We start from the raw sequence: 21,898 nt of genomic DNA on the forward strand, positions 1-21,898 counted from the left end.
TAACTCTGGTTTAAACTGCACTTTAAGGTGCTCTAAGCAATGTTGTGTGATGTTGGAAGTATTGTCAAATAAAAATGAAGCTAGCTCGCTCCTCCCTCCACCTCATCCCGTCCCCTCTCCCTCCCCTTCTGTGCTTACGCAAACTAACCCTCACCAACCCCCACCTCCAAATCCTTCTAGTTGGTTACCGGCTGGAAAGCTGGAACACTTGTTTTTGGGGTGCAGGTTGGCACAGTTTGTAAAAACAATATGGCCTTTGTAGACAGCCCACAGTCTAAAAACACCAACAAAAACAGTGTGTTCTGGGGACAGGCAGCTAGCGGATAGTGAAGAGATGTTTGCTGTATGTGACAAAAAAATGTTGTAGCCTAAATAAAAATGCGTAACATTGCTTAAAGCGTCTTAAGTAGTACACTGCCTGTGAAACCAGTTGTACGGGGTCGACTTTGGCTCCAGATAAAAAAATTAACCCTGATAAGTTGGGGCTTGCTATTTAAAATCTATAATATAAAAGCCTATGTTACAAACTCCAGGTGTGAAGTTTGTAACACTAACTCTCTAACCTCAACACCAAAAATAACCACATACAGTATATGTCACACAGTTCTTGCTTAGGCATGGACATTTACCCAAAAATATTGTTCAATATAAACAAAATTTCTATAAAGAGTGTATGGTGTGTGTGTGTGTGTGTGTGTGTGTGTGTGTGTGTGTGTGTGTATTTAGGGTCTCACCACTTCCGGGGGCACCCTGGTAGCAAGATCATGGATGGCCTTTCCAAGGATGCACAAGGAGGAGAGAACGAACACAACCCCAAGGATTACACATGCTCTGCAGATGGAAAGACGGACGGACAGACAGAGAGCAGATGTTGGGAGATCACTTCAGTGAGTGGGATGTCTTTGCTAAACCTGTCATGTGACCAAACAAAGTCAAAAACCAACGTTTCCTGACATAAGGAATTATAAAGGATAAGAGTTACATAAATACATAAATACATACATGATTTAAGTGATAATACACCTAATCTCACAACCACATTTCTCAACACAGTCAGTAATTGGGAGATTTCAGAAGACGGTCTACACTGCATTAGGGCACTGTGTGGGACCAGCATAAACAAGGTGCTGACTTCCATTAGAACACTTGAGGGTTGAAACTTTGTCATGTTTCTTAAATTTTGTTTTTTAAATATTAGGGGATAATGAGGTTTATGTTTTTGGGAAGGCTAGAGGGAGCTTGCGCTGGTGGCAATGGAATAAGATATTGGTTGTTAAAAACCTCTTCATTGCTTGATTATTTACAGTCTTACTTCCTCTGACACATCTGCTGGGCCCGAATCACAATATCTGCATCCCAACTACGTACGGTATGTCAAACCAAAACAGACAGACAGCATCCGACAGGTGTATCCTTTACTGATTTGGATGCTGGTTGGTCACAACAAAAACCTTTCCCTGAGAAAAGGTAACTTAACGTATTCAGATGTTAGAGAAATGCTTCTCTACAAGTCACACTTGGAAATTCAACTACATTTTAGACTCTAGTTTTAGCTATTATAGGTGTTATATAATGCATGCATTAACAAGATACTGGTACATTAACACACCTGCAGATCCCACAGTTAAAGATAATGGGGGGAAAGATAGCATATTACAAATAGCATGTACATTTGTTTAGATTTAGGCCTTTATTTACATAGGACAGATGAAGAAATAAAATGAGAGAGAGAGAGGGGGAGTGACATACAGCAAAGGGCTGCAAGTTAGAGTCAAACCTGTGGCCACTGCGTTGAGGACTAAACCTCTGTATATGGGCGCCAGCTCTACTAACTGACCAACCGGACACATCCAAGACAATCTTCATCAATTTGCCCCAACCTATTTCAAAATATTTAATTATTTGCTTATGCCTCTGTCTCTTATGCCACTCTATCTATTCTTTCAGTCACATACACGATCACCTAGAAGTCGCATTCTGTCTCACTCCTACAATGTTATTTTGTTTTTGTGTACGGTTTACCAAAAGACAGGGCTGGACAATTAATCAAAAAGTAATCAAAGCCCAAATTGAGATCTTCTGTCATTTTCCCATGTTGGTTATTTTGGTTTGTTCATCATGTTAATATATATCCCACTCTGTGTGTTTGTGTGTGTGTTCATGTACTTTCCCCTTAAAAACATAACATGCGTAGTCATGTGATTCTGCCCTGTCCAGTCTGAGGCGTGGAAGTAACATGGAAACAAGTCAACTGAGCAACAGGAGCAGCATAGTCTGTCGTTTGGACACATTTTGGCTTCAGTGAAGATGTAAAGTTTAGCCAAGAAAAGGCGAGTGTGAGCCAGTAACAGAATTAACATTCAATAACCATAATCAAGGTAAAATGTTCAATAAATCACAATAATGATTTTAGTTCACTTTGTCTAGCCCTAGCGTAAGATGCAATAAACCTACATGTGCAACATCAAGCTATCAAGCTTAAACTCTGCGCCCCTCTAAGCCAACCTGTCCTCACTCCCATCTCCTAAAATACTGATGCTTGGTCAGTGGTGTTGGATACCGATGCCGATACAGACTTTAGCGTCTGTATGGGAGACTTTTTGTGTCAATAACAAACGCCAAAGGCAAATGACCAAGTGTTGCTTTTTGACACAATGGGGGTGAGAATGTGTTGTCTAAGTGTAAACACAAAATGTTGAAACTCTAATGGTCATGTTTTTATATTTTGCACCAAATACAACGTGTACATGCATTGCTTGTTCTCTTTATCAGCTTTATCAGCGTCTCTTCTAGTAAAACCAGCCATTTATTATTGACTATGATGAAAATAACACCATCTCTGATATCAGACAGCAACAGAAATCCCTGCAAAACTAGATATAGTTGTTGAATTTGCATCTTTGTAAAAAATAAATCAAGTTTAGGGGGAATTTGTAAGAATGTTAAACTATAAGAGGGATGGGTGAAAACTGTAAATGGACAATGAAATACAGGAACGTTTGTTTTAATGCAGGTGGAGAAGAGTAACCCAGATTGCATCACACCACATACAGTATGTCCATCATGAATAAAACATTAACTATACTCAACAGGTTGTTTGGTACTCACATATACTCTCTGTGTGCAGAGTGCACAGCTGCTGCATTGCTGTAGCGCCAGAGGACAATGACTGATGACAGGACATCCAGCGTGGCATCGAACTGCAGCAGAAACAGAAACCCAGCAACCGGGGAGCAGAGGAATAGGTATAAGTTGCAAGTTATTACAGTGGTTACATTTAACTTAATGTAATCGTTGCATCATTGTAAGGAAAAGGAAAGAAAGAGCATGTTTCAAAAAGAACATTGATAATGTGTTATACAAGTCTGACACTAATACAATGCACACAGAATATTGTACATATTTTTTTTTAAATGATATGGCATATGTTGTGTTATATGACGTTTCAATGCTGCTGAAATGCTTCTGAAAACCACCACATTCACATGTATCAAATGGGTTGTGGCATATAAGAATCCCAATCTTCTCTGTGTTGTTGAAAATAAAAATACAGCATGTAATTTCGCCAGCACTGTAAATATCATCTCAAATTAAAATTCTGCATGGTATTTTATTTTATTTAATGTAACTTAAACGTCCCATGGCATGAACATATTAATATGCGTTCCCCCAGCCTGCCTATGGCCCCTCAGTGGCTAGAAATGGCGATAGGTGTAAACCGAGCCCTGGGTATCCTGCTCTGCCTTTGAAAAAATGAAAGCTCGGACCCCCAGCCTCTACCTTGCCCCCCCTAAAAAGCTACAGACTCAGAAATTGCATGTGCGATGAAAAGCTCATTGTGGGAATGGCTCTAGTGCCTGTGATTCTGCACCAAGGCTGAATTTTGGGAAATACTTCAGATACAGTATTAGGGGACCACTGAGGTCTATATAAAATACTTCAGACATGGTATTAGGGGTCACTAAGGTCTATGTAAAAGCATCCAAAGAGCACCATGTCATGGGCCTTTGAAAAGCACGTACTGATATATTGAACACGAACAAAACAGACTGAAGAGGCACTTGATATCCTTTAGTCGTGTATACATTACAGCATGCAGTTCCTGTATGTTTCACACCAGGGCAAGCATTCATCGAGACATCTCAAAATCTATTCCAAGAACCTGTTGATGTTTGATTTGTCTCAGGGGATTCCCGGTGAGAAGCATTATCAACATGACATTTGACTTTGTGCTGCGTTACTCAGATCTACTCCCTCAAAAAAGACTAAAGAAAGTCTTATCTGCCCTGAAGCTTTATCATAACATATCGCATGCTCCATAATCATTTCATTTTTTCAAGACACATAATGGACCTATAAAAGCTAAAAAAAATAAAAAAAGTCAACTTTCAACATCATAGCAGCTAAAGCTACTGTTGATCAGTTGCTGTGATCTCACACCCTTTGGGTTGCTTTTCTTACTTTATTAAAATGCTCATAGATAGCCAAGCACTTGCTAATTTAAACTCAAATTGTAATAAAGTGATAGCTAGCGCTGCAGATTATGATTTAATTATTTATTTATATTCTATTCACATTATGTTAATCATGTTTGCTCTCACTGGCCTAGGGTGTGGAGGATTTAATTTTCACTTTAGTCTTAAACAATCTTATTTTAAAAACTAATTACACTCAATCACCGCCTCTAAAGAATAAGTAGTAATATGAGCTTTACTTTGGCGGAAAGCCAGCAGACATGTTGAGCAAACAGGCATTCAACCTGAGCTCCATGTCTAGTCCCTCTTCTCTGCCCTGTTACCTAGGAGACTAAGGGACCAATAACACGTTGGTAGCAAGATTCATCAATAAATCAAAGAGACCAAAGTTATGACTATTTGATCAATGCAAATAGAGGGCAGAAGGGAGGCGGAACTCACGGCAAATCCAAAGGCTGACGCGCTGTGTCTCATGAAGGATACAGCTGTGGGGGGGGGGGGGGGGGGGGGGGGGGGGGGGGGGGGGGGGAGAGCAATAGAGAGAGAGAGAGAGAGACAACAGTTAGTACTGACTTATTGGTTTGTATTAAAACAAAAATAAAAATAATAGACAAATAACCCTGCTAAAAATAAAAGCTACTATATTAACGTCACAAGTTCCCAGTTGCATTACTGGTTACCTGCACATACAATGCACACAATTACATGATCAAAACATTACAGGATTATTAAGTGTTTCTACTTCATTTTTTTTTCTTTGCGCCACTCTGATAGAATAATAATCTAGAGCATAGATGAAATAATTAGATTATCAATTTAATACAGTATCAGCACCAGTGATTATACAAAATAAGCCAGATATGCTGTATATACATTTTGAGGTGTAAAACTACTAAATGGTGAATAAGTCTATATGCCAAGAAAGTAGAAATACTTTCAGGTGTTCTACATAGAACAAGTGTAGACTATAGACAATCAGTGAGCTATTATGCAGTTGAAATATTATATGAAACTCATTTATAAAGACTTAAAAATCCATAATTTTTTGTATTTCACATATAATTCACCATAATGTAAGATCAGCATGCATTGATTTTGCCACTTGGAGGCAGCACAGCGAACAATAAACACCACTGGCATATCACTGTATGCTAAAGCGGGTAACGTGATTTCATGAACATCCAGAAGTTAGTTTTTGTTTGGAAGTGTGTTTCTGGCCACCTGACGAATTAAGTCCAATATTTACTCAGTGTTTGGCTGCTCTAGTTGGTCCCCACCATCTCAACTGGCTCTTTAGCAGCTAAATGCTCCACTATGTTCATCTTAATTAGTCAGCTGATCTTATCAGTCTGGGAGTTTAAAACAAGGTTGATGAGAGCGGTAAACCCAAACACTAAAGTTGCGGGCCCTAAAACCAAAACAATTAGCTGAATAAATCACACTGTAGAGCATACGGGAACTGTGGAACGGGCTAAGAATGATCAGATTCATCGCAGTGCACCTTTGAAATGTTGCATAAGTTTGGCTTTTTATTCACAGTAAGATTTGTTCTATATAGAGTCATAGGGACCTATTTTAACGATCAAAGCACACGATGGGAAGCGCATGGTGCTGGTTTGTTAGGATGTGTCCAAAATCCACTTTGCTAGTTTGATGGCGAAAAAAATAAAAAAATAAAAAAGGGTCTTAGTGTCTGAATCAGTTGCTAACTTTAAACCAGATTTGTGTTGGTCAATGGCACGATCACTTTCTGCTGGCTCAAGATAGCAATACGCCAAGAATGCACCTGAACACACCTCCCTGTAAGATCAGCACTCCCATGGGCGCCCAGTTGGGCGCAGGGGCCTTTGTGCAAATGTGTACGTTCAAAATTTGTTTTAGTCGTGCAACACAAAACTCAGATTGGACAGATAGTCTAGCTATCTGTACGCTGCAGAGATCTTCAAATTTACAATACAAAGAAAGTGGAAGGTATGGGACATCCGGGCGGAATTTCCGGCAGCAACAGAGCAATCATGGAAATGGAACGTTGTGGCTATAGACCAGTTGAAACAAATCCAAGCCGGTAAAAATAAGTTTCCCTCGAAATGTGATTGAGGATGCCGTTTCTGAAGGTTTCCTGAATGGAATAGAGGGTATTGTACATTCATTAAAGCCCTTGTCTAGAACACCTGTGTTTATTTGCCCTTCTGACTCTCCTTGTCCCCCCCCCCCTCCACCCCTGTGTTTAAAGGACAGAGTCTTGGGGGGACAGCCTATCAGCAGTTAAATCACCATGGTAACAGCACATTTGAAGCTGAGCTGGAAGTACATTTGATCTGCAGAGCTTTCATCATCTTTCTCTTTTTCTCCACTCTTCATTCTTTGTCTTTTGTCGCCTTCCCACTCTTTTCCTCTAGGACTCTGTTTCTGATTGCCTTTGACACATCTTTTTCTCTCTTTCCTTTCCTCCCTGTATCTCCGTGTATCTGGTCACGTCTTTTTGTCTTTTATTCATTTTGGTTAGAGCCGACTGCCCACAGACATTTAGTGACATCGCATTTTGCCAGGCGCTCATACATATTTAAACAAGTTTCCATTTATTTGGCTGCTTACAGTATCACTAATGAAAAAAAAGAAAACAACTTTAGGCTGAACTCCAATCACAATCGAGAAAAGAAGGCTGAACAGGAGAAAAAAAAATGAAATAATGAGAAGGTGAAGAGGAGGAATTAAAGAGTGAAAAGGAGAGGGCCGTCCCAGACAGACCTCTGATACCAGGCAGATGGCACTAGTCATGCTGGGTGTATAACATGAATGCCCACACACACACGCACACGCAAGTACGCACACACACACACACGCACGCCGTCCCTCTGTCTCGCTCCGTCTTGGAGCCTGTCAGCCAGAGATTCTCTTGCTTTTGTTACACAACCTCTTTCTTGATTGTCTTCTCTCTCACGTACCAACTCTCTCTCTCACACACACACACACACACACTGAATGGTATCTCAGAAGCTCCAGACCTCCAACCCATCTGGAGAAACCACAAACGGAGCCAAACTGAGAGTGTGACTGCTTTGACAATGAATTCAAAAATACACATACAGGGTAAATGGGACAGTTGGGAGACTTTACTGCAGGAAACACATACAGGGTAAATGGGACAGTTGGGAGACTTTACTGCACCTCTGAAACCAGGCTTAAACACGTGTTGTGCAACATTCTTTTCTTTATGAAGGAAATTAGGACAGCTGATCAATAAAGTGAAGGCGAGAGCTGAAATCACATGCTAATAAACAGCTTGTTCATTATGTCTATCAATACCACCAATGCACCGCACGACTGTTTGTTCTTTTACATGGGTGTCTGGGTTCCTGCCATAACTCCACTTACATTGCATTAAACTTTACTCCCTGAAGAAGAATGCTAACTTGCAGCAGTTATTAGTGAAGACTAACTCTAATATGCTTAAGTTATGAGCTAATTATCGTTTTCGAGCTGTAACAACGCATTTTATTCATACGGAGCTCGATTTTTACTAAGAGAGAAAAGTCCTCGCAAGAATGCAAGGTATGAGGGGGAATTGGTCTGCTTGAAAACAGTCATCAATTACAGGAATTTCAAGATGATTCTGAAATGATTTGAGATTTGTCACATATGCCAATGGAGACCACGGGGCCAGACAAGTGGTCTTTCAATATTTAGTTAGTTTGTAGTTTATACAGTACATAAAAAGATAAAATTAATTAACATCTCAGCACACTAAGGTAAGTGACTAAAATAAAAAATTCCCGTGTTCAAAATGGAGTAGGAAGAAGTAAAAAAAAAAAAAAAAAAAATACTTGTTTGGTCCTACCCCCTTTTTCCATTTTCTATAGTCCTGAAAACAACTTAATTTTTTTCTACAACATTGGCACAAAGCCAATGATCAAGAAACAACGGTATTCCAACATCAACTAATAGCATAAAAGAAAGTTAATCTGGATTTTTCAGTAGAGCTAATCCTATTTGGTCAATCTGCTGTTTTTGGGTGCTTGTGTGTATTGAGTAAGTGGATGCAGTCATTCCTAAAAGCTGTACAGCCTATTTTCTGGCCCTTAGTGTCTACCTACAGTTACTGGACCACCCCCCTGCTCTATAGATCTGCCTTTGCCAACCATAATCTCACCCTGGTGGTGGGTGGCTTTTAATGCTTAGCGCTTTGATCAGGGGCACTAGACTGCCTCCCGTGTTCAGAATTCCCTACTTGTGAGTTGTTAGAGAAGTCAATCTAGTACTTTCTTAAAATATAAAAAGGCATCGTTTGTGGGGAAAAGGGAAAGATCTCTCTTTTCTTGCTCTCTCCATACAATGTGAGATTTAGGGATGACGAGTGTGCGTCCACGTGGATGTGGTAGGTTACGACCTCGATGATGATTAAGCCTCTGTGTGTGACCGTCTACATTCCAAGAGAGTCTCTGATAAAGCGTTCAGAGCTGAACTGCTAGCTTAGAAGCACTGACCCATAAACTGTCCTGGGTTCAGCCTAGTTTGATGGGTTTCCTCAAGGTAACTCCCAGTTATGCCTAATTAAGAGATTTATTATGGGCTGATATCATTTGGCTCCTAATGTCAATTCAGTAGAAAATGTATTTCCTTTAGAGAGAGAAATTCCAATCTGGACAGGGCTCAAAAATGACTCTAAACTGGTGACCACAGCATACCTTGGATCAGGGAAAAACCCCTGTGTCATCCTTTTGAGACTTCATGGTCATGTTTAACATCTTCTCACAATAGGCTACTAGGTATAATTAAAATGGATCATAATATCACACAAACTCAACATTACTAGGATATTAGTTGGAATATAGTGAGAATCAGTTTGCTTGTGCTGAAACTGTATTCAGAAATAAGAATAATGACAACTTTTTAGGCTGCATGTAGGAGAAATCACATGTATTCATTGGAGAAGGACAACGAATAAAGAATAAGCTGAAAATTGAAAAATTATATATTTATACACAATACAAATTTTGTGAATTTGCCATTATATAATAAACTGCTTATCTGACCCTGTGTCTTCAACAGCAACGCAGAGTCAGGTGTAATGTTAATTAACACTTTCACTGAGGAAGCACTTGTGTGTGTGTACACACACACACACACACACACACACACGTTTACATTTAGTTCCTGAAGAAATAGATTTCCTCCGTCTGTGTCTGTGCCATCTAAGTAATAAGTGAAAGCATTTAAGAACCTTCATCTTCATCACCTTGTCTGTCTGCCCTTATTTATACATGTAGTATTCAAAAAGGGTTTGTTTAGTGGTCATTGGGCCAAGGAGACAAAATTCGTCTCCGATTACATATCGGCTACTAATTTGAAAAGGTTTTTTCTTAGTCATTGTTTCTTCCGGTTTCTGCTCTCAAGCTCATTTCCATCTGCCAGTCTGTGCAGTTACCGCCTGCCAGCAAATCGATGGCCGTTTGGTGTAACATCCTTGGGTTGTTAATTAATCAGGGAGGCGAGGGTGCGTGACCAGTGCTAACAAGACTGGGGAAACAGGAGAGAAGGGGGAGTGGGGGAGGATGAGGTGAAAATGGAGTGGTAGGAGGAGGAAAGAAGAAGAGGACAGTGGGAGACAAAGAAGATGGAGGAGGAACTACAAAAAAATGGAGGGAATTCACAAAGGACGGGTAATGTGGGAATTGGAAACTGTGGATTTTAGTAGTCAAATGATTCTGGTGGAGCCCGTGATCGTGTGTGTGAATTTGTCACATAATAGTCTGCTTACAACTGGATGGTAACCATAGACTGTTCATATTAATGGACAGAGCATGTGTGACGTCACCCATTGGTATGTGGAGATCTGCTGTGAGTCGTGTAGTTAGCGTTACGGGCGCAGCCATCCTGGTTGTGGATGTGACGATTTTAGAGGAGAGGGAGGAGTGAGGGAGGAGCGGCTAATACTCTATGTTACGTTACACACTTTCACTGTCAATCACATCACAGCCACGCCCTAAAACACCGCGTTTTATCGCTGATTTTAAAATCACCATTATTCAAAAAAGGTTTACTGAGGTAATAAATCAAGTGAGAAGTGGGTCACTTTCTCAGACTCCTACAGAAACAGACCTCTTTTTGCAACCGGCAATGAACATCTGGCTGAAAATAAGGACACATTAGGCAGAATTTCAGGCGGCACCGGAGCAATCCCGGAGGTGCAAGGTTGTGGATATAGACTAGCCTTCTGATGATGTTGTTTACAGGGCAGGAACTTCACAGCACATCAAACCAGAGCTCCTCTCCAATCTGTATGAGACAAGAAGTTGATTCTTCATTTCAATTTCTTTTAGAGAACATGAAGAATTAATTTTACGTAAGGAGTAGGAAAAGGAGATGCCGACTGAAGAGGAGGAAAGAAGTGGATGTGAAGATCAAAGTACCATTGCACTCTCTGTGCCTCTATCACTTTGTTTAAGTGGGTGTTCAAGCTATAGTTTATGTTTTGCAAGTTGTTGTTAATTTCTTTTTATTTATTTAGTATCTGCTTTGTCAATATAAGCAATATGTTGTCATGCAAATAAAGCTCTTTAAATTGAAAAATAACTGACAAGCAAACACTGGAATATAGTGTGGTGTGTGACTAAATAATGCGCTTTGTTGCCTTTGTTAGGATAAAAAACACTAATCCTTCTGTCACTAATCTTAACCCTTATTATGCAGGTACCAGTCTATGGTCGTCAAACATGAAGCCATTTTGTCTTTCTAATCTATTTATTTTTATTCTATTTTATGTTCCATATCGCTAATTAGATGTCCTGCCAATACCTGCACAGTCATAGCACTGGTTAAGACTTGGCAGGATTAAAAGTCTAATCATCAGTGAGAACTGGGGACACTGCCAACCTCTCTCTCTCTCTCTCTCATAAGCAGAAGATAGATGAAGCAGCAGGATCTGATCGGAAATTAATTCCAATTTCAACTCTAAATTGGAATCGTTAATCTATAAATGTGTTAAAGCTTTAGTGCGTAACTTTGTGATATTCATTAACGTCCATTACATTCAAGCAATTGAAAAAGCTAATCAAGACTCATTTCCACAATTCTCCCTCTGTATTTCTCAGTAAGACGATGTTCAGAAGATTGTATCGTCCGGTGACTTTCCCGTGCAGAATCTCAAGTGAAGATAATGACCTCTCCTGAAGAGTCCGTCATGTAGTTTAATCCTCCGTGTCCTCCTTGGCTAAGAGCAACTGTGTAAAGGGCGTGGGGGCGGTGCGCTGTCACGTAAGGCTTAAATCATGTAGACGCGCCAACAGTCCACGTGGGGATGGCAGAAACTACGCACTATAGCTTTAAACGATAGCTGCCAAAATCCACACTGAGAAACTTATGCTTGTGCTTTTGTCCAAATGTCCCACGACAGGTAGAGTAGGTCCAGATGGACGATTTCCACTTTGGCTGCTTTCCATTCAATGACCAGTCAAAAACACCCCTGCTGTTGACCGTATGAAAAAAAAATATATATCAAATCAGTGGAATCATTCGCAGCCAAACGGAAATGTAATTACGTGCTCCTCTCGGTTCCTCGAGGGCAAGAGCTCAATTCAGGGTTGTGAAATCTAATTACATCACAAGGAGCAAAGGAATAATCTGGGAGAGGGGAGAGATGAAAAAAAGAGGCAGACAGAACAGCAGATGGACAGACAAAAAGAGAGCCAGACAGGGAGGCAGTGTGGGTCAGAGCGGAAGCAGAAAGACAGGAAGAGATGAAGCAAATGAGAGAAAGAAAAAATAATGAGAGAAAGAAGACCAGAGAGAGGCTAGATGAACCACTCTCTGGCTGCCAATCAGTGAGCCTCAAATCTCATCAAGGTGACTCATCTGTGTTAGTGCCCTGACAAAAAGCTCCCAATAGACACATTTCTTGAAGATGAGGAAAACCACTTAACGGTCTCAAGATGAAGAAAGCGATTCAGAGGGGCTGAAGTATGGTGCTGTGGTGCAAAAGCAGTTCATTATTAGTATTATTTTGCGCTGTGGTGATGGCAGAGCTGTTATTTGCACAATGTTATGATGAGAAGGGTAATGGTAGGCAGAGGCGGGTAAGGAAAAGGCCAGGGAGCAGAAGAAAGGAGCTGGACAGAAGAAGAAGGAAGAGGTTCAGAGAGCGGAGGAAGAAGCAGACAGTGGGGAGAAATTATGAATCATTAAAGCAGGACTAAACAAGATTTTTATGCAAATGCACCTGTCAGGGCTGCATTTGCTTAGCAGGGTTGGAATGGAAAAGAACATCCCATTGGCACAAATATAGACATGGTGTATCACAAGACTTTATATGAAACCCCTGCCAGACTATGTTTGACTGAACATGTGCATTGTGCAAGGTAACCTAATGCAGCTTTAAAGGTTTTTGTAAGATTTTTTTTGAGGCTTTTATTATTACTCTTTTTCAGAGTGACAGTGGATTGACAGGCAAGGTGGGAGAGAGATGGGGGATAGAGGTTGCCCCCAGCTTTAGACGTTTTTAGAACAACAGTTAGGGGAGAGCTGGGACAGTTGAAACACTTTCCAATTAAACGTAATTTACAAAGCGGTTGTATCACACTGAAAGCTAATATTTTATCAGTAGCAACCTACACGTGTCATCTGTCAAATACAGCTGCATTGTCAGCTTTGAACAATACCGTTCAGGAATTATTACAACAAAAGTGGGACGTGCGTAATGTTTCATCTGTCCCTCCTGGACGGGACGAATGAAACAGCATGAAGGGATGGATGAAACATGCAGTTGAAGCCATATAAACTTCCCAAAACTTTAAAATGTTTCTGTTTTTAATGGATGGTACTTCCAAGAGGTGTTATTATAGATAGATTGTTGCAGAGCTGTCCGTCTTTGTAAATGTCTGTTAACAACTCATTGCCATCATCGTGAAGCATGTATGAAGCGGTTATTAAAGGATCATGCACTGTGGACGATTCTGACATTTTTAGAGCTTGAACAGTAGGTTTTTCCATTTATATCATGTTTCTATTGTGGAAAATGTCGTTTCACTAGGTTTTTACATGGGTTATACCACTGGACATAAATATAACACGCCCCCGCCCGTCAGTCTCCATCGGACAACATGGGAAAACTCAACCCCCCCTACCTGGTGGGCCCAAATATATTTTCATCTTTCTAAAAAAGCTTTTCAATGTCTCACCTCCATAAATTATTGTATAAACAGATATTTGTGCATCTACTTAAAATCAATGGAGTTACAGCCAGGTTGTGGACGGATGAAACAGCTGCTCATCCGTCCCGACGTGGACATATGCCATTATAGGTTGTTTTGCTTCTAATGTAAACAAGCATGCAATATTAAAGTCTGGGATTGTGGAGAACACTAAATGGTCTACTGAATAAGCATGTAATCAAACCTTTAAATGAAAAACTAATTATTAATCCAAAAAATGTGACCGCTAATTAAGTTTTGACTTTTGACCATCAAAACTCATTTGTCGGCTGTAACTCCGTGATGAAAAGGTAACAACCGGAAGATATTTGGCTGATAGAAGCAGGGTAACATGCTCTATGTGTTGACCTTAGGAAGTCTGTCTATCTTTGTTACACTTGGAGAAAACCGGAATGTTTCATTCGTCCCGCGTTTCAATTGTCCCGGCTCTCCCCTACTGTAATCACCTGTATGCACTCATTGTAAGTCGCTTTGGATGAAACCATCAGCTTAATAAATGTTATGTAATCTGGATACAAGAAACTTGAAATATCTCCTAGAATGTCTACATATACAACTGGATGGCAACAGCACATACATTTTGAAAGAATAATTACATGTCTATTACATGTCTATTAACACAATGAGGACGCTTTCTTTTGATTGTATACTGGGCAAGTTGCAAAAATTGACACTGAACATCTGAGTAAAGTTTTCACTGATAAACGCTCATAGTGACTACAACATTATTACACTTTTTTTGTGATTATGTTTGGCAACAAACGCACTTTGGTTAAGTTGAGTTTTGGTCTGGAAAAAGACCACAGGAACAAGAGATTAAATATACATTTAAATGAAAATCGTGAACTTTACCAAACCTTAAGCAAAGTGATTTTGTTACCTAGACCTAACCACAGGTGAGAGTCCCGGGGCCTGTTGCACGAAAGTAGAATGAAGATATCCACAATAACTGAAAAAGCGCAGCTTGACTTTGTGTGATCCACTCATCGCGGCTGAATTGGTTGCAAGTTTGCCGAGCCGGGATGAACAGGTGAAGCTACGTAAAAACAGGTGTAGATAGCTGGGATAAGTGCGAGTTAACGGCTTTCTCAAATAAACCACGGTATCGATCACAGATTTACGGATGCAGAAATGGGGAAGACGCATGCGGCATATGTTTCACCCAATGAGCAGGCAGCAGTTGTGGTGTTGCTAACAACTTGTATAAGAACGATGTATAACTATTATCAGACCAGCAGTCGCTGCCTCGAAACACTCCGCATCTGGGTGCCAGTGCATCCAATTCCAACCATCTAAACAACCGCAACAGTAGGCTAGGGTGTAAATAAAATAGTGACAAGTAATGCATGTTAATAAAAATATAGCAAAACACATGCACAAGACAACAGAATAACTGTTAAACACGTTTATTTCGGATCAGAGCGGGACTCCAGGATAAATTTTGGAGCAGGCTAGCAGCAAAGAATAAATCTCCATGTTTCATTCAACCTGGTTTCGTCCAACCAAGTCAAAGCTAAATTCATCAAGGATAACTTGAAGATCACGACTAGATCCCTTATCCTGGTTTCGTGCACCAGGGCCGTTTTGTACGCCCACAATCAACCGCTCCCTTCGACTCTGTTGTGGTTCAACCATTGACAATTTAACAATTTCATTACATTAAAATGTAATTTCTAGAAGACAAGAGTAAATAGAGATATTGTCTGGCCAGAACTGTTACCAAATGCATGTGTGCTAAATTGCTGGTTTCTCTCCACTGGGGTAGGGAGTTGAAACAAAGGCCCTCAGGATGTTGCTTCCTCATCAATTAGTGCCTCTAAATGCGGCATGCACTCCCCCTGACACACACACACACACACACACACACACACACTTTGCCTCCTCAGCAGACACATCAGAGATGGCTGAGGCCGTTTGCTGCAAAATATTGTGTTTAATAATTCAGGACCTACTGCTCAGCACAGCTCTGCACCGCGCCTTGCATTCTGGCTGAGCTCACCCTGCGGAAACCCCTACTGGGATGCTTCCTCTCGCTATTCCTCCCCCCTCCTCTTCATCCGTCCTCCTCTTTAACCTCCCTTCTTTTCGGTCCTTTCCCGCTCCATCCCCTGCGGATGGTAATCTTGGTCCCTTCTGTCCCCGTGTGTCTTTTAAAAGAGAAATCTTTTTTTTCTGCCTTCTTTGCTGCAGTTGTCTTCATCCTCCCTTCAATCTACTTCCTAAATCGCCTTTCCATTTTGCCGTTAATCACACTTCCTCTATTTGCTCTTTCCTACGCCTCCCTATCTATTTCCATCCCTTTAATTTTGCTCTTGTATCAGTCTTCTCCAGTTCCGCCCCTCTCTGATCTCTTTTCCTCCATTAACACCCCTGTGGTACCTCAATCTTGGGCTCCCTCTCCCCTCACAGTAGCGCAGCAGTCTTGATTTGTAGCAGGGCAGAAGTGCAGTAGATGGGCACAGCGTGGGAGGTGCTATCTGCGTGTGGCTTGGCACTTGGGACTCACCAGAGTTTGTGCGGAGATTAAGCTAGGGCAAGCATGCGGCTGATTGAACTAATGCTTCCTAGACACCTGCCAGTTTTAAAGAGCTTCATTCTGGAAACGTTTTAGCTACACAAATGTCCAGTGTCGTTTAAGATTTTTTTTTTCTATCTATACTGCTTCAATATCAACATAGAAGTGTGTTTACTTCACAGTCAGTGTGTGAAGTAAAGACTTTCAACGTAATGCTTCACAATTGGGCAAGAATTATAGTTCAGCAAAACCCAATAGTCATAAATGACATTTCCACTTACTTCATTTTCTGCTAATGTCCTCACAACAGGGAGAAGGATGCAGTTAGCTGAAGGATATTTATTATCAACGAATGTGACAGTATTAGGAGGGAATTCATTAGCGAAATAAGACAAAATATCCTCCCAAGGTCTCTGTGGTCGTGCTCTGCTACATCACTGCGACAGCCAGAGCTGTACTTCAGCAGAGCGCAGGTATTAGTTTCTCTCAGAATTTGAGGAGTGGATCGTGTGACCGGGTGATTTGTCTGAAAGATAATCTGTCAGAAGTGACTGGTTTATTGTAGCCAGTTTGAGTTGTAGTTTACACACTAGGATCCAGGCCTTTAGTCCAATGGCAGAACAGGGAAAGAGAGTGGCTTCCTACATCAACTTTTAATTGTCCTACTTGCCCTAACGTTTACATTTGTTTTATTTAAAGGCAGATTTCCCAAAGAAGATAAATGTTCTATCTAAATAATCCCGAAATATAACACTAAAATACCCACAGCAGGGCTGTCTTAGCTGCACAAAATAGAAGTCTTCTGGTTACAATATGAAAAACATCTAAATGAATCCCTGTGGGTCATACTCCAATTCAACTCCATGTGCAAATGCAATGTGCCGTTACGGCTTCAACGACATCATAGAAGAATTAGCTGGTTCAATTTTATTTGTACAGAAGCCATTAAATTGGAAAATATAACTTCAAGTTGCAGTAAAGAAAAGCTGACACGAAGACTCATTCTTCATACTAAGACCTATCCGATCTCGTGCAACAGTCTTCTTCAAGGATGCAATTTCATTGGGGAAGATTTTCTAAGATGTTTTGTTAGAAAGGTTTTCTTAACTCATTGCTCTTTATTCCAAGACAAAAGGCTTTTCAAATTACAAAATGTTTTCTCTACCCATTCCAAATCAGGGTGTCAATATGCTTCAATCTCTCACAAAAAAACTTCTGACAACACTGAGAGAACTGCACCTTAAAGACGGGTTCTTTTCTCTTATTGTTTGTGTTCTTTGCTGCAGCTGGACCCGTTGAGGGCAGAAGTCCACTACAAAACAAAATAGGAGCAATTGTGGAAATGCCACCTAAATCTAACCAACTGAGTTAAGTGCTCAGGATCACTTAAACGTTAGAACATCTTCTCTTGAAAACTGAGCTTTCTGCTGATGAGGACTAGCCTAGCACTTAATTTGTGTCACAGTAGCTTGGAAATCCAGACCCAAATCCGAAAGATTAAGGCTCTGGCATGGAGTAATGAAAGTGGGCGGCGCCAAAATGACATTTTTTAAATTATTTCTGAGGGGAAAAAACGGGCGGCACATCTATGGCGGTGATAATGGTGTAATGATTCAGATGGACTCCCAAGACAAGAGGGTGCTCACCCGACTGGCCAATAGGAATCTAGCCCCGCCCATGACACTATTTTCACATCAAAAGAAAAATCCCTAGACAAGAGCAAAAAGAAATGAGGAAATAAATTCAAAAACCGAGAGTAAAGACTTAGGTTTTGAGAGCAAGAAGAAAAATGTTTGGAGAGAAAGACTTATTTTTTTTTTAAATTTCACACTGATAACGAAAAAATTATATTTTAAAGTTGAAAGTTTTCTCAGAAATATTAAAAATTTCAAATTTATATTTACATTTTGTTTTAGTCTCAAATGTTATTAATTTCTGCTATTGATATGAAAACCTTGTCTCTCAAACATTTATTTTCTTGTGTGCAATAAACTAATCTTGCTCCATACTACTAGCTGAATCAGACTCAAAACAACTTTGTCTTTTTTTGTCTACACCAGATTCAGATCTACTGTCTAGCAGCTCTTCAGCAGCCCACTATCAGCAGTCTTTAGTTGATCTGTTATGCAGCGAGAGATGTCTCGGGACCGTTCCCAGCCCGATGAAATAGTCCCTGTAGTTAAAGCATTGAAAACAAGGTTTACAAAGGTTGCAGTCAGGTGCTTACACGTTGAGTAAAGGGAAAGGCGTTTCGTGTTTAGAAAAATTAATCGATTGAAATTGATGCCATTCTAGACTCATGTGATGCAGCGGAGACATGTCTGGTATAAACATTGTATGCTCTCTTGTACTACTTACTTCTGGTTTTAATTGCATCGGGCATTATTATCTTGATCAGGTGAAAATCCTTCTCATTGACTGCAGCTGAAATCTGTTTACCTTTTTATCCCCTCTTTCCTTTTTAAAGCCTTTAAAAAGTATGAAAACCTATACAACCATGTTTACACTGCCAGCATTTCACTTCCCCATTTAACTATAACTAACAGGTGTACCGTGTAGCACACAGCAAAGTGTTATGACTGCTTCCTCTGGGTCCAACAGAGTCCCGGCTGGCGGGAACATTACAAAAAATCCCCCCACTGTTTACGGTTTACCTAACTAATTACTGTGCTTTGATCAAGACTTCCGGCGCTCACTGGCTGTAAACACAGTGAGCAATAATTAGCAGAAATCATGCAGATTCATCATCCCAAAGTAGCAGACAGCTGCTGCGGATACCTCTAACGAGTAAAAAGTATTTAAGCAGTGTCACTGAGGTGTGGGTGGAACGACTGCTGCCTAACTGATTGGCTACTGAGACACAAACTACAGATATACAGTCTTTATTACATCAGGTCCGTGGAGACCAAATGAACACACACACACACACACACACACAGAGTACTAGTGTCATAATATTTAGCTTATGACAGAATGGATTGACTTAAGTCTGACTGTTTCAGCCCTGCTTTGAGTTCTGCGAGACACCCAATTCACCACACTACCTTTCTTATTCTTTTTATCTTTAATAATCTTTTACATGCACTTGAGCTATAGTAAATCAGCATCATTTTACCTGTCAATTTCCCACAACACCTCAGCCTAAGAGGCCATTTTTTAAGCCATTTTTTCATTTATGCTTCAGAAACTGCACATGCATTTCCTTGTTAAAATGAAATGTCTGAACCGTTCCCAAAGGCAAATGGCCAGTCCAAATCACTTTTAGTTTTACAGAAATAGAGCAAAGTTTTTAGGGAAATGTTGTGCAGCCAGATTATTTATCCAACGCGCTTAGCTTGTAAGATGATGCTTGTTGCCTGCAATCTCTCAGTCAAGCTAACTAAATTCAATTTAAAGAGACCTTTAGTCATCAGAAATGCTCATAGAGGGTTTGGTTTACATCCAATGCATTGTTTGGAAGGTTACATGGAGCGCACACTCTTGCAATGTTTACAATTTCAGATTATAATTATTTCTTATGTTGCTGTCATTTTGAGGAGCTGTATGTGATAATGGGGAGCATAAGCAAGCATTCAAACTTATCTTAACATCACATTGACACTTTTTCCTCTGAAATACTCCAACACAAAGCCTGTAATTTCACCAATTAATCCCAAAGGAAACGAGGTTAGCAGACAGGCATTAAATCCACAGGCAGTTACCTTGTATCCAGTTAGTTACACTAAAGAATTAAAATGTAATTTCTACACTTTAAATACCCTATGTGCACCTTTGTTTCCATGTAAGTGTTTTCAGTATGTAGGTATCTTTCTCTAGCTATCTAATTGCTGATTCAGATATAACTCGAGTGAGAATTTCTTCTCACCATATACAAATATAATAAGGGAAAGTGAGGCGTGTTTTTACACGTGACTTTTTTACCTGTGCATCCTCTTATGTATGAATGTGACATTCTGTGCACATGTGTGAAGTATATAAAGATGAAGAAGTGAGGAAGACTATGTTTTGTTTATGTAAGCGTCAATCATAACTATATGACAACATCACATTTTCCCCACAGTTTAATAAGGAGCTCTGTAGAGAAGCTCTGTTCTGCATAATCAAACTGAGTCACGCAGACAGAGAGAGGTGCCCAAGACACATACATAATTGGGCACACATTAGTACACACACACATACACATAAATTAGACTCCAGAGTGAGGCATCTTTGCTGGGAGTCGCACATGCTCAGTACCTAGGAAAGCACTGCTAGCTAATCAGAGGCAGAGTGTGAGGGCGTGCCACGCTAGCAGCTCGGCAAGCATTATAATATGTGTTACAAAGTGACCTACGTTCGTCACGGAAGTAAAGGCTGGACTACAGTAGAGCTGTTTGAAGGCCACAGCAATTATTTGGGTTGGATACTGACATTTAAAAATGAGCAAGAAAGCCAGTCCTGTAAATATTCATTCACACTTGTGACTTGTGTTAAAGGAGAACCATTCAGTAGTTTATCTTGTGACAATCTATTGTCAGTGTTAAAATGAGTCTTTCTCAGTTTGTTTCCCTGTTTCGGTCTCATTCTGACATGTAACATAATAAACCTGAAAATCCATCGTCAGCTGCTAACTAAGGACTTCAGAGTCACAGTGAGTCATATATATAACAAGTATCTACCTTTATTATCACCCAATTGAATCCTTCCTGACTTGAAAACAACAAGCTTATCCCTGTTACATGGCGGCAGCTTGCTGAAGAGACAAGAAAACCTCAGCGGATTGCTTACAAGATTGCAAGTGGAGTTAAAGGTTTTGGTGAAATACTTTTCTGGTTCATTTCTTTAGTGTAAGAAGGGTGCTAACAATGGTGTTAGGTAACAGCTACAGCTGTGATTATTATCAGAGCATCTTATCTTCTAAGATAAGATATAATTTTCTTATCTAATCATGGTGTATGGTGTAAGTGATTATAATCACATTATAATCAATCAATTATAATCACAGCTCACAATAGGAGTTACTAGGAGTCTACACATAATATCATAGAGAAAAATCCTACAGAGCAATTACCATTCCATTCATAGGGGAAAACCTCGTTTTCCATCCATAGCACAATAGTATTCAACAGCTAGTTTAAGGCCAGTAAACCATCATTGACAAAGCATGCTCGTTAGACCTGACATTTAATCACAGTACTTACTGTATTTCAGTAGATAATATATGGGGGTAAATAGTGTTTCTAGGTGCCTCTCCTATCAGTAGAGGATTTGTGTTTTTACTTTTTTTATTTGATCATGTATCAGTAACAGTATACAGCTACAAATGTATGCAACAAAAACAGGTCAAGTCAAATACCCCAGTGGAGATACAAAACAAATAAAAAGAAAACAAATCAATTTACATAAAGTATTAGAACAGACACAACACCATTTGTACTTTTCAAACAGCCTTCATATTACTGCATGATAAATAAATAGTAGAAACATAGTTTTTAATGTCAATGAACAGCTCTATGAAGTTAGGCGTCTTATTTTGAAATTTGGTTGATTAAAAATAATTCAGAGGTGAGATTTGTGTCACACTTAATGAAACCAAAAAGTACATTTTCCCAACACGAGGAGAATTCAGGCTAAACAAGATCAGCTGAGTATCTAGACAGTGTACTCCAAAGTAATTTAATATGAGGGCATAATCAAAGTATATGCAAAAGAGATTCTCTTTG

General features: G+C 40.0%; 1 protein-coding gene across 1 annotated transcript in view; it reads right to left on the reverse strand.

Annotated features, from left to right (window-relative positions):
- The window catches only part of LOC117953542 (transmembrane protein 163-like), a 70,980-nt gene that overhangs the window by 16,638 nt on the left and 32,444 nt on the right, over positions 1–21,898 (reverse strand). The window contains exons 3-5 of the mRNA XM_034886682.1: positions 4,917–4,960; positions 3,109–3,200; positions 735–831 (exon numbers count right to left, since the gene is read on the reverse strand). Of these exons, the coding sequence (XP_034742573.1) occupies positions 735–831; positions 3,109–3,200; positions 4,917–4,960 (233 nt within the window). The remainder of the gene's footprint in view (positions 1–734; positions 832–3,108; positions 3,201–4,916; positions 4,961–21,898) is intronic.

Source organism: Etheostoma cragini, chromosome 11 (genome assembly GCF_013103735.1).
Source record: "Etheostoma cragini isolate CJK2018 chromosome 11, CSU_Ecrag_1.0, whole genome shotgun sequence".
Classification (NCBI taxonomy): Eukaryota; Metazoa; Chordata; class Actinopteri; order Perciformes; family Percidae; genus Etheostoma; species Etheostoma cragini.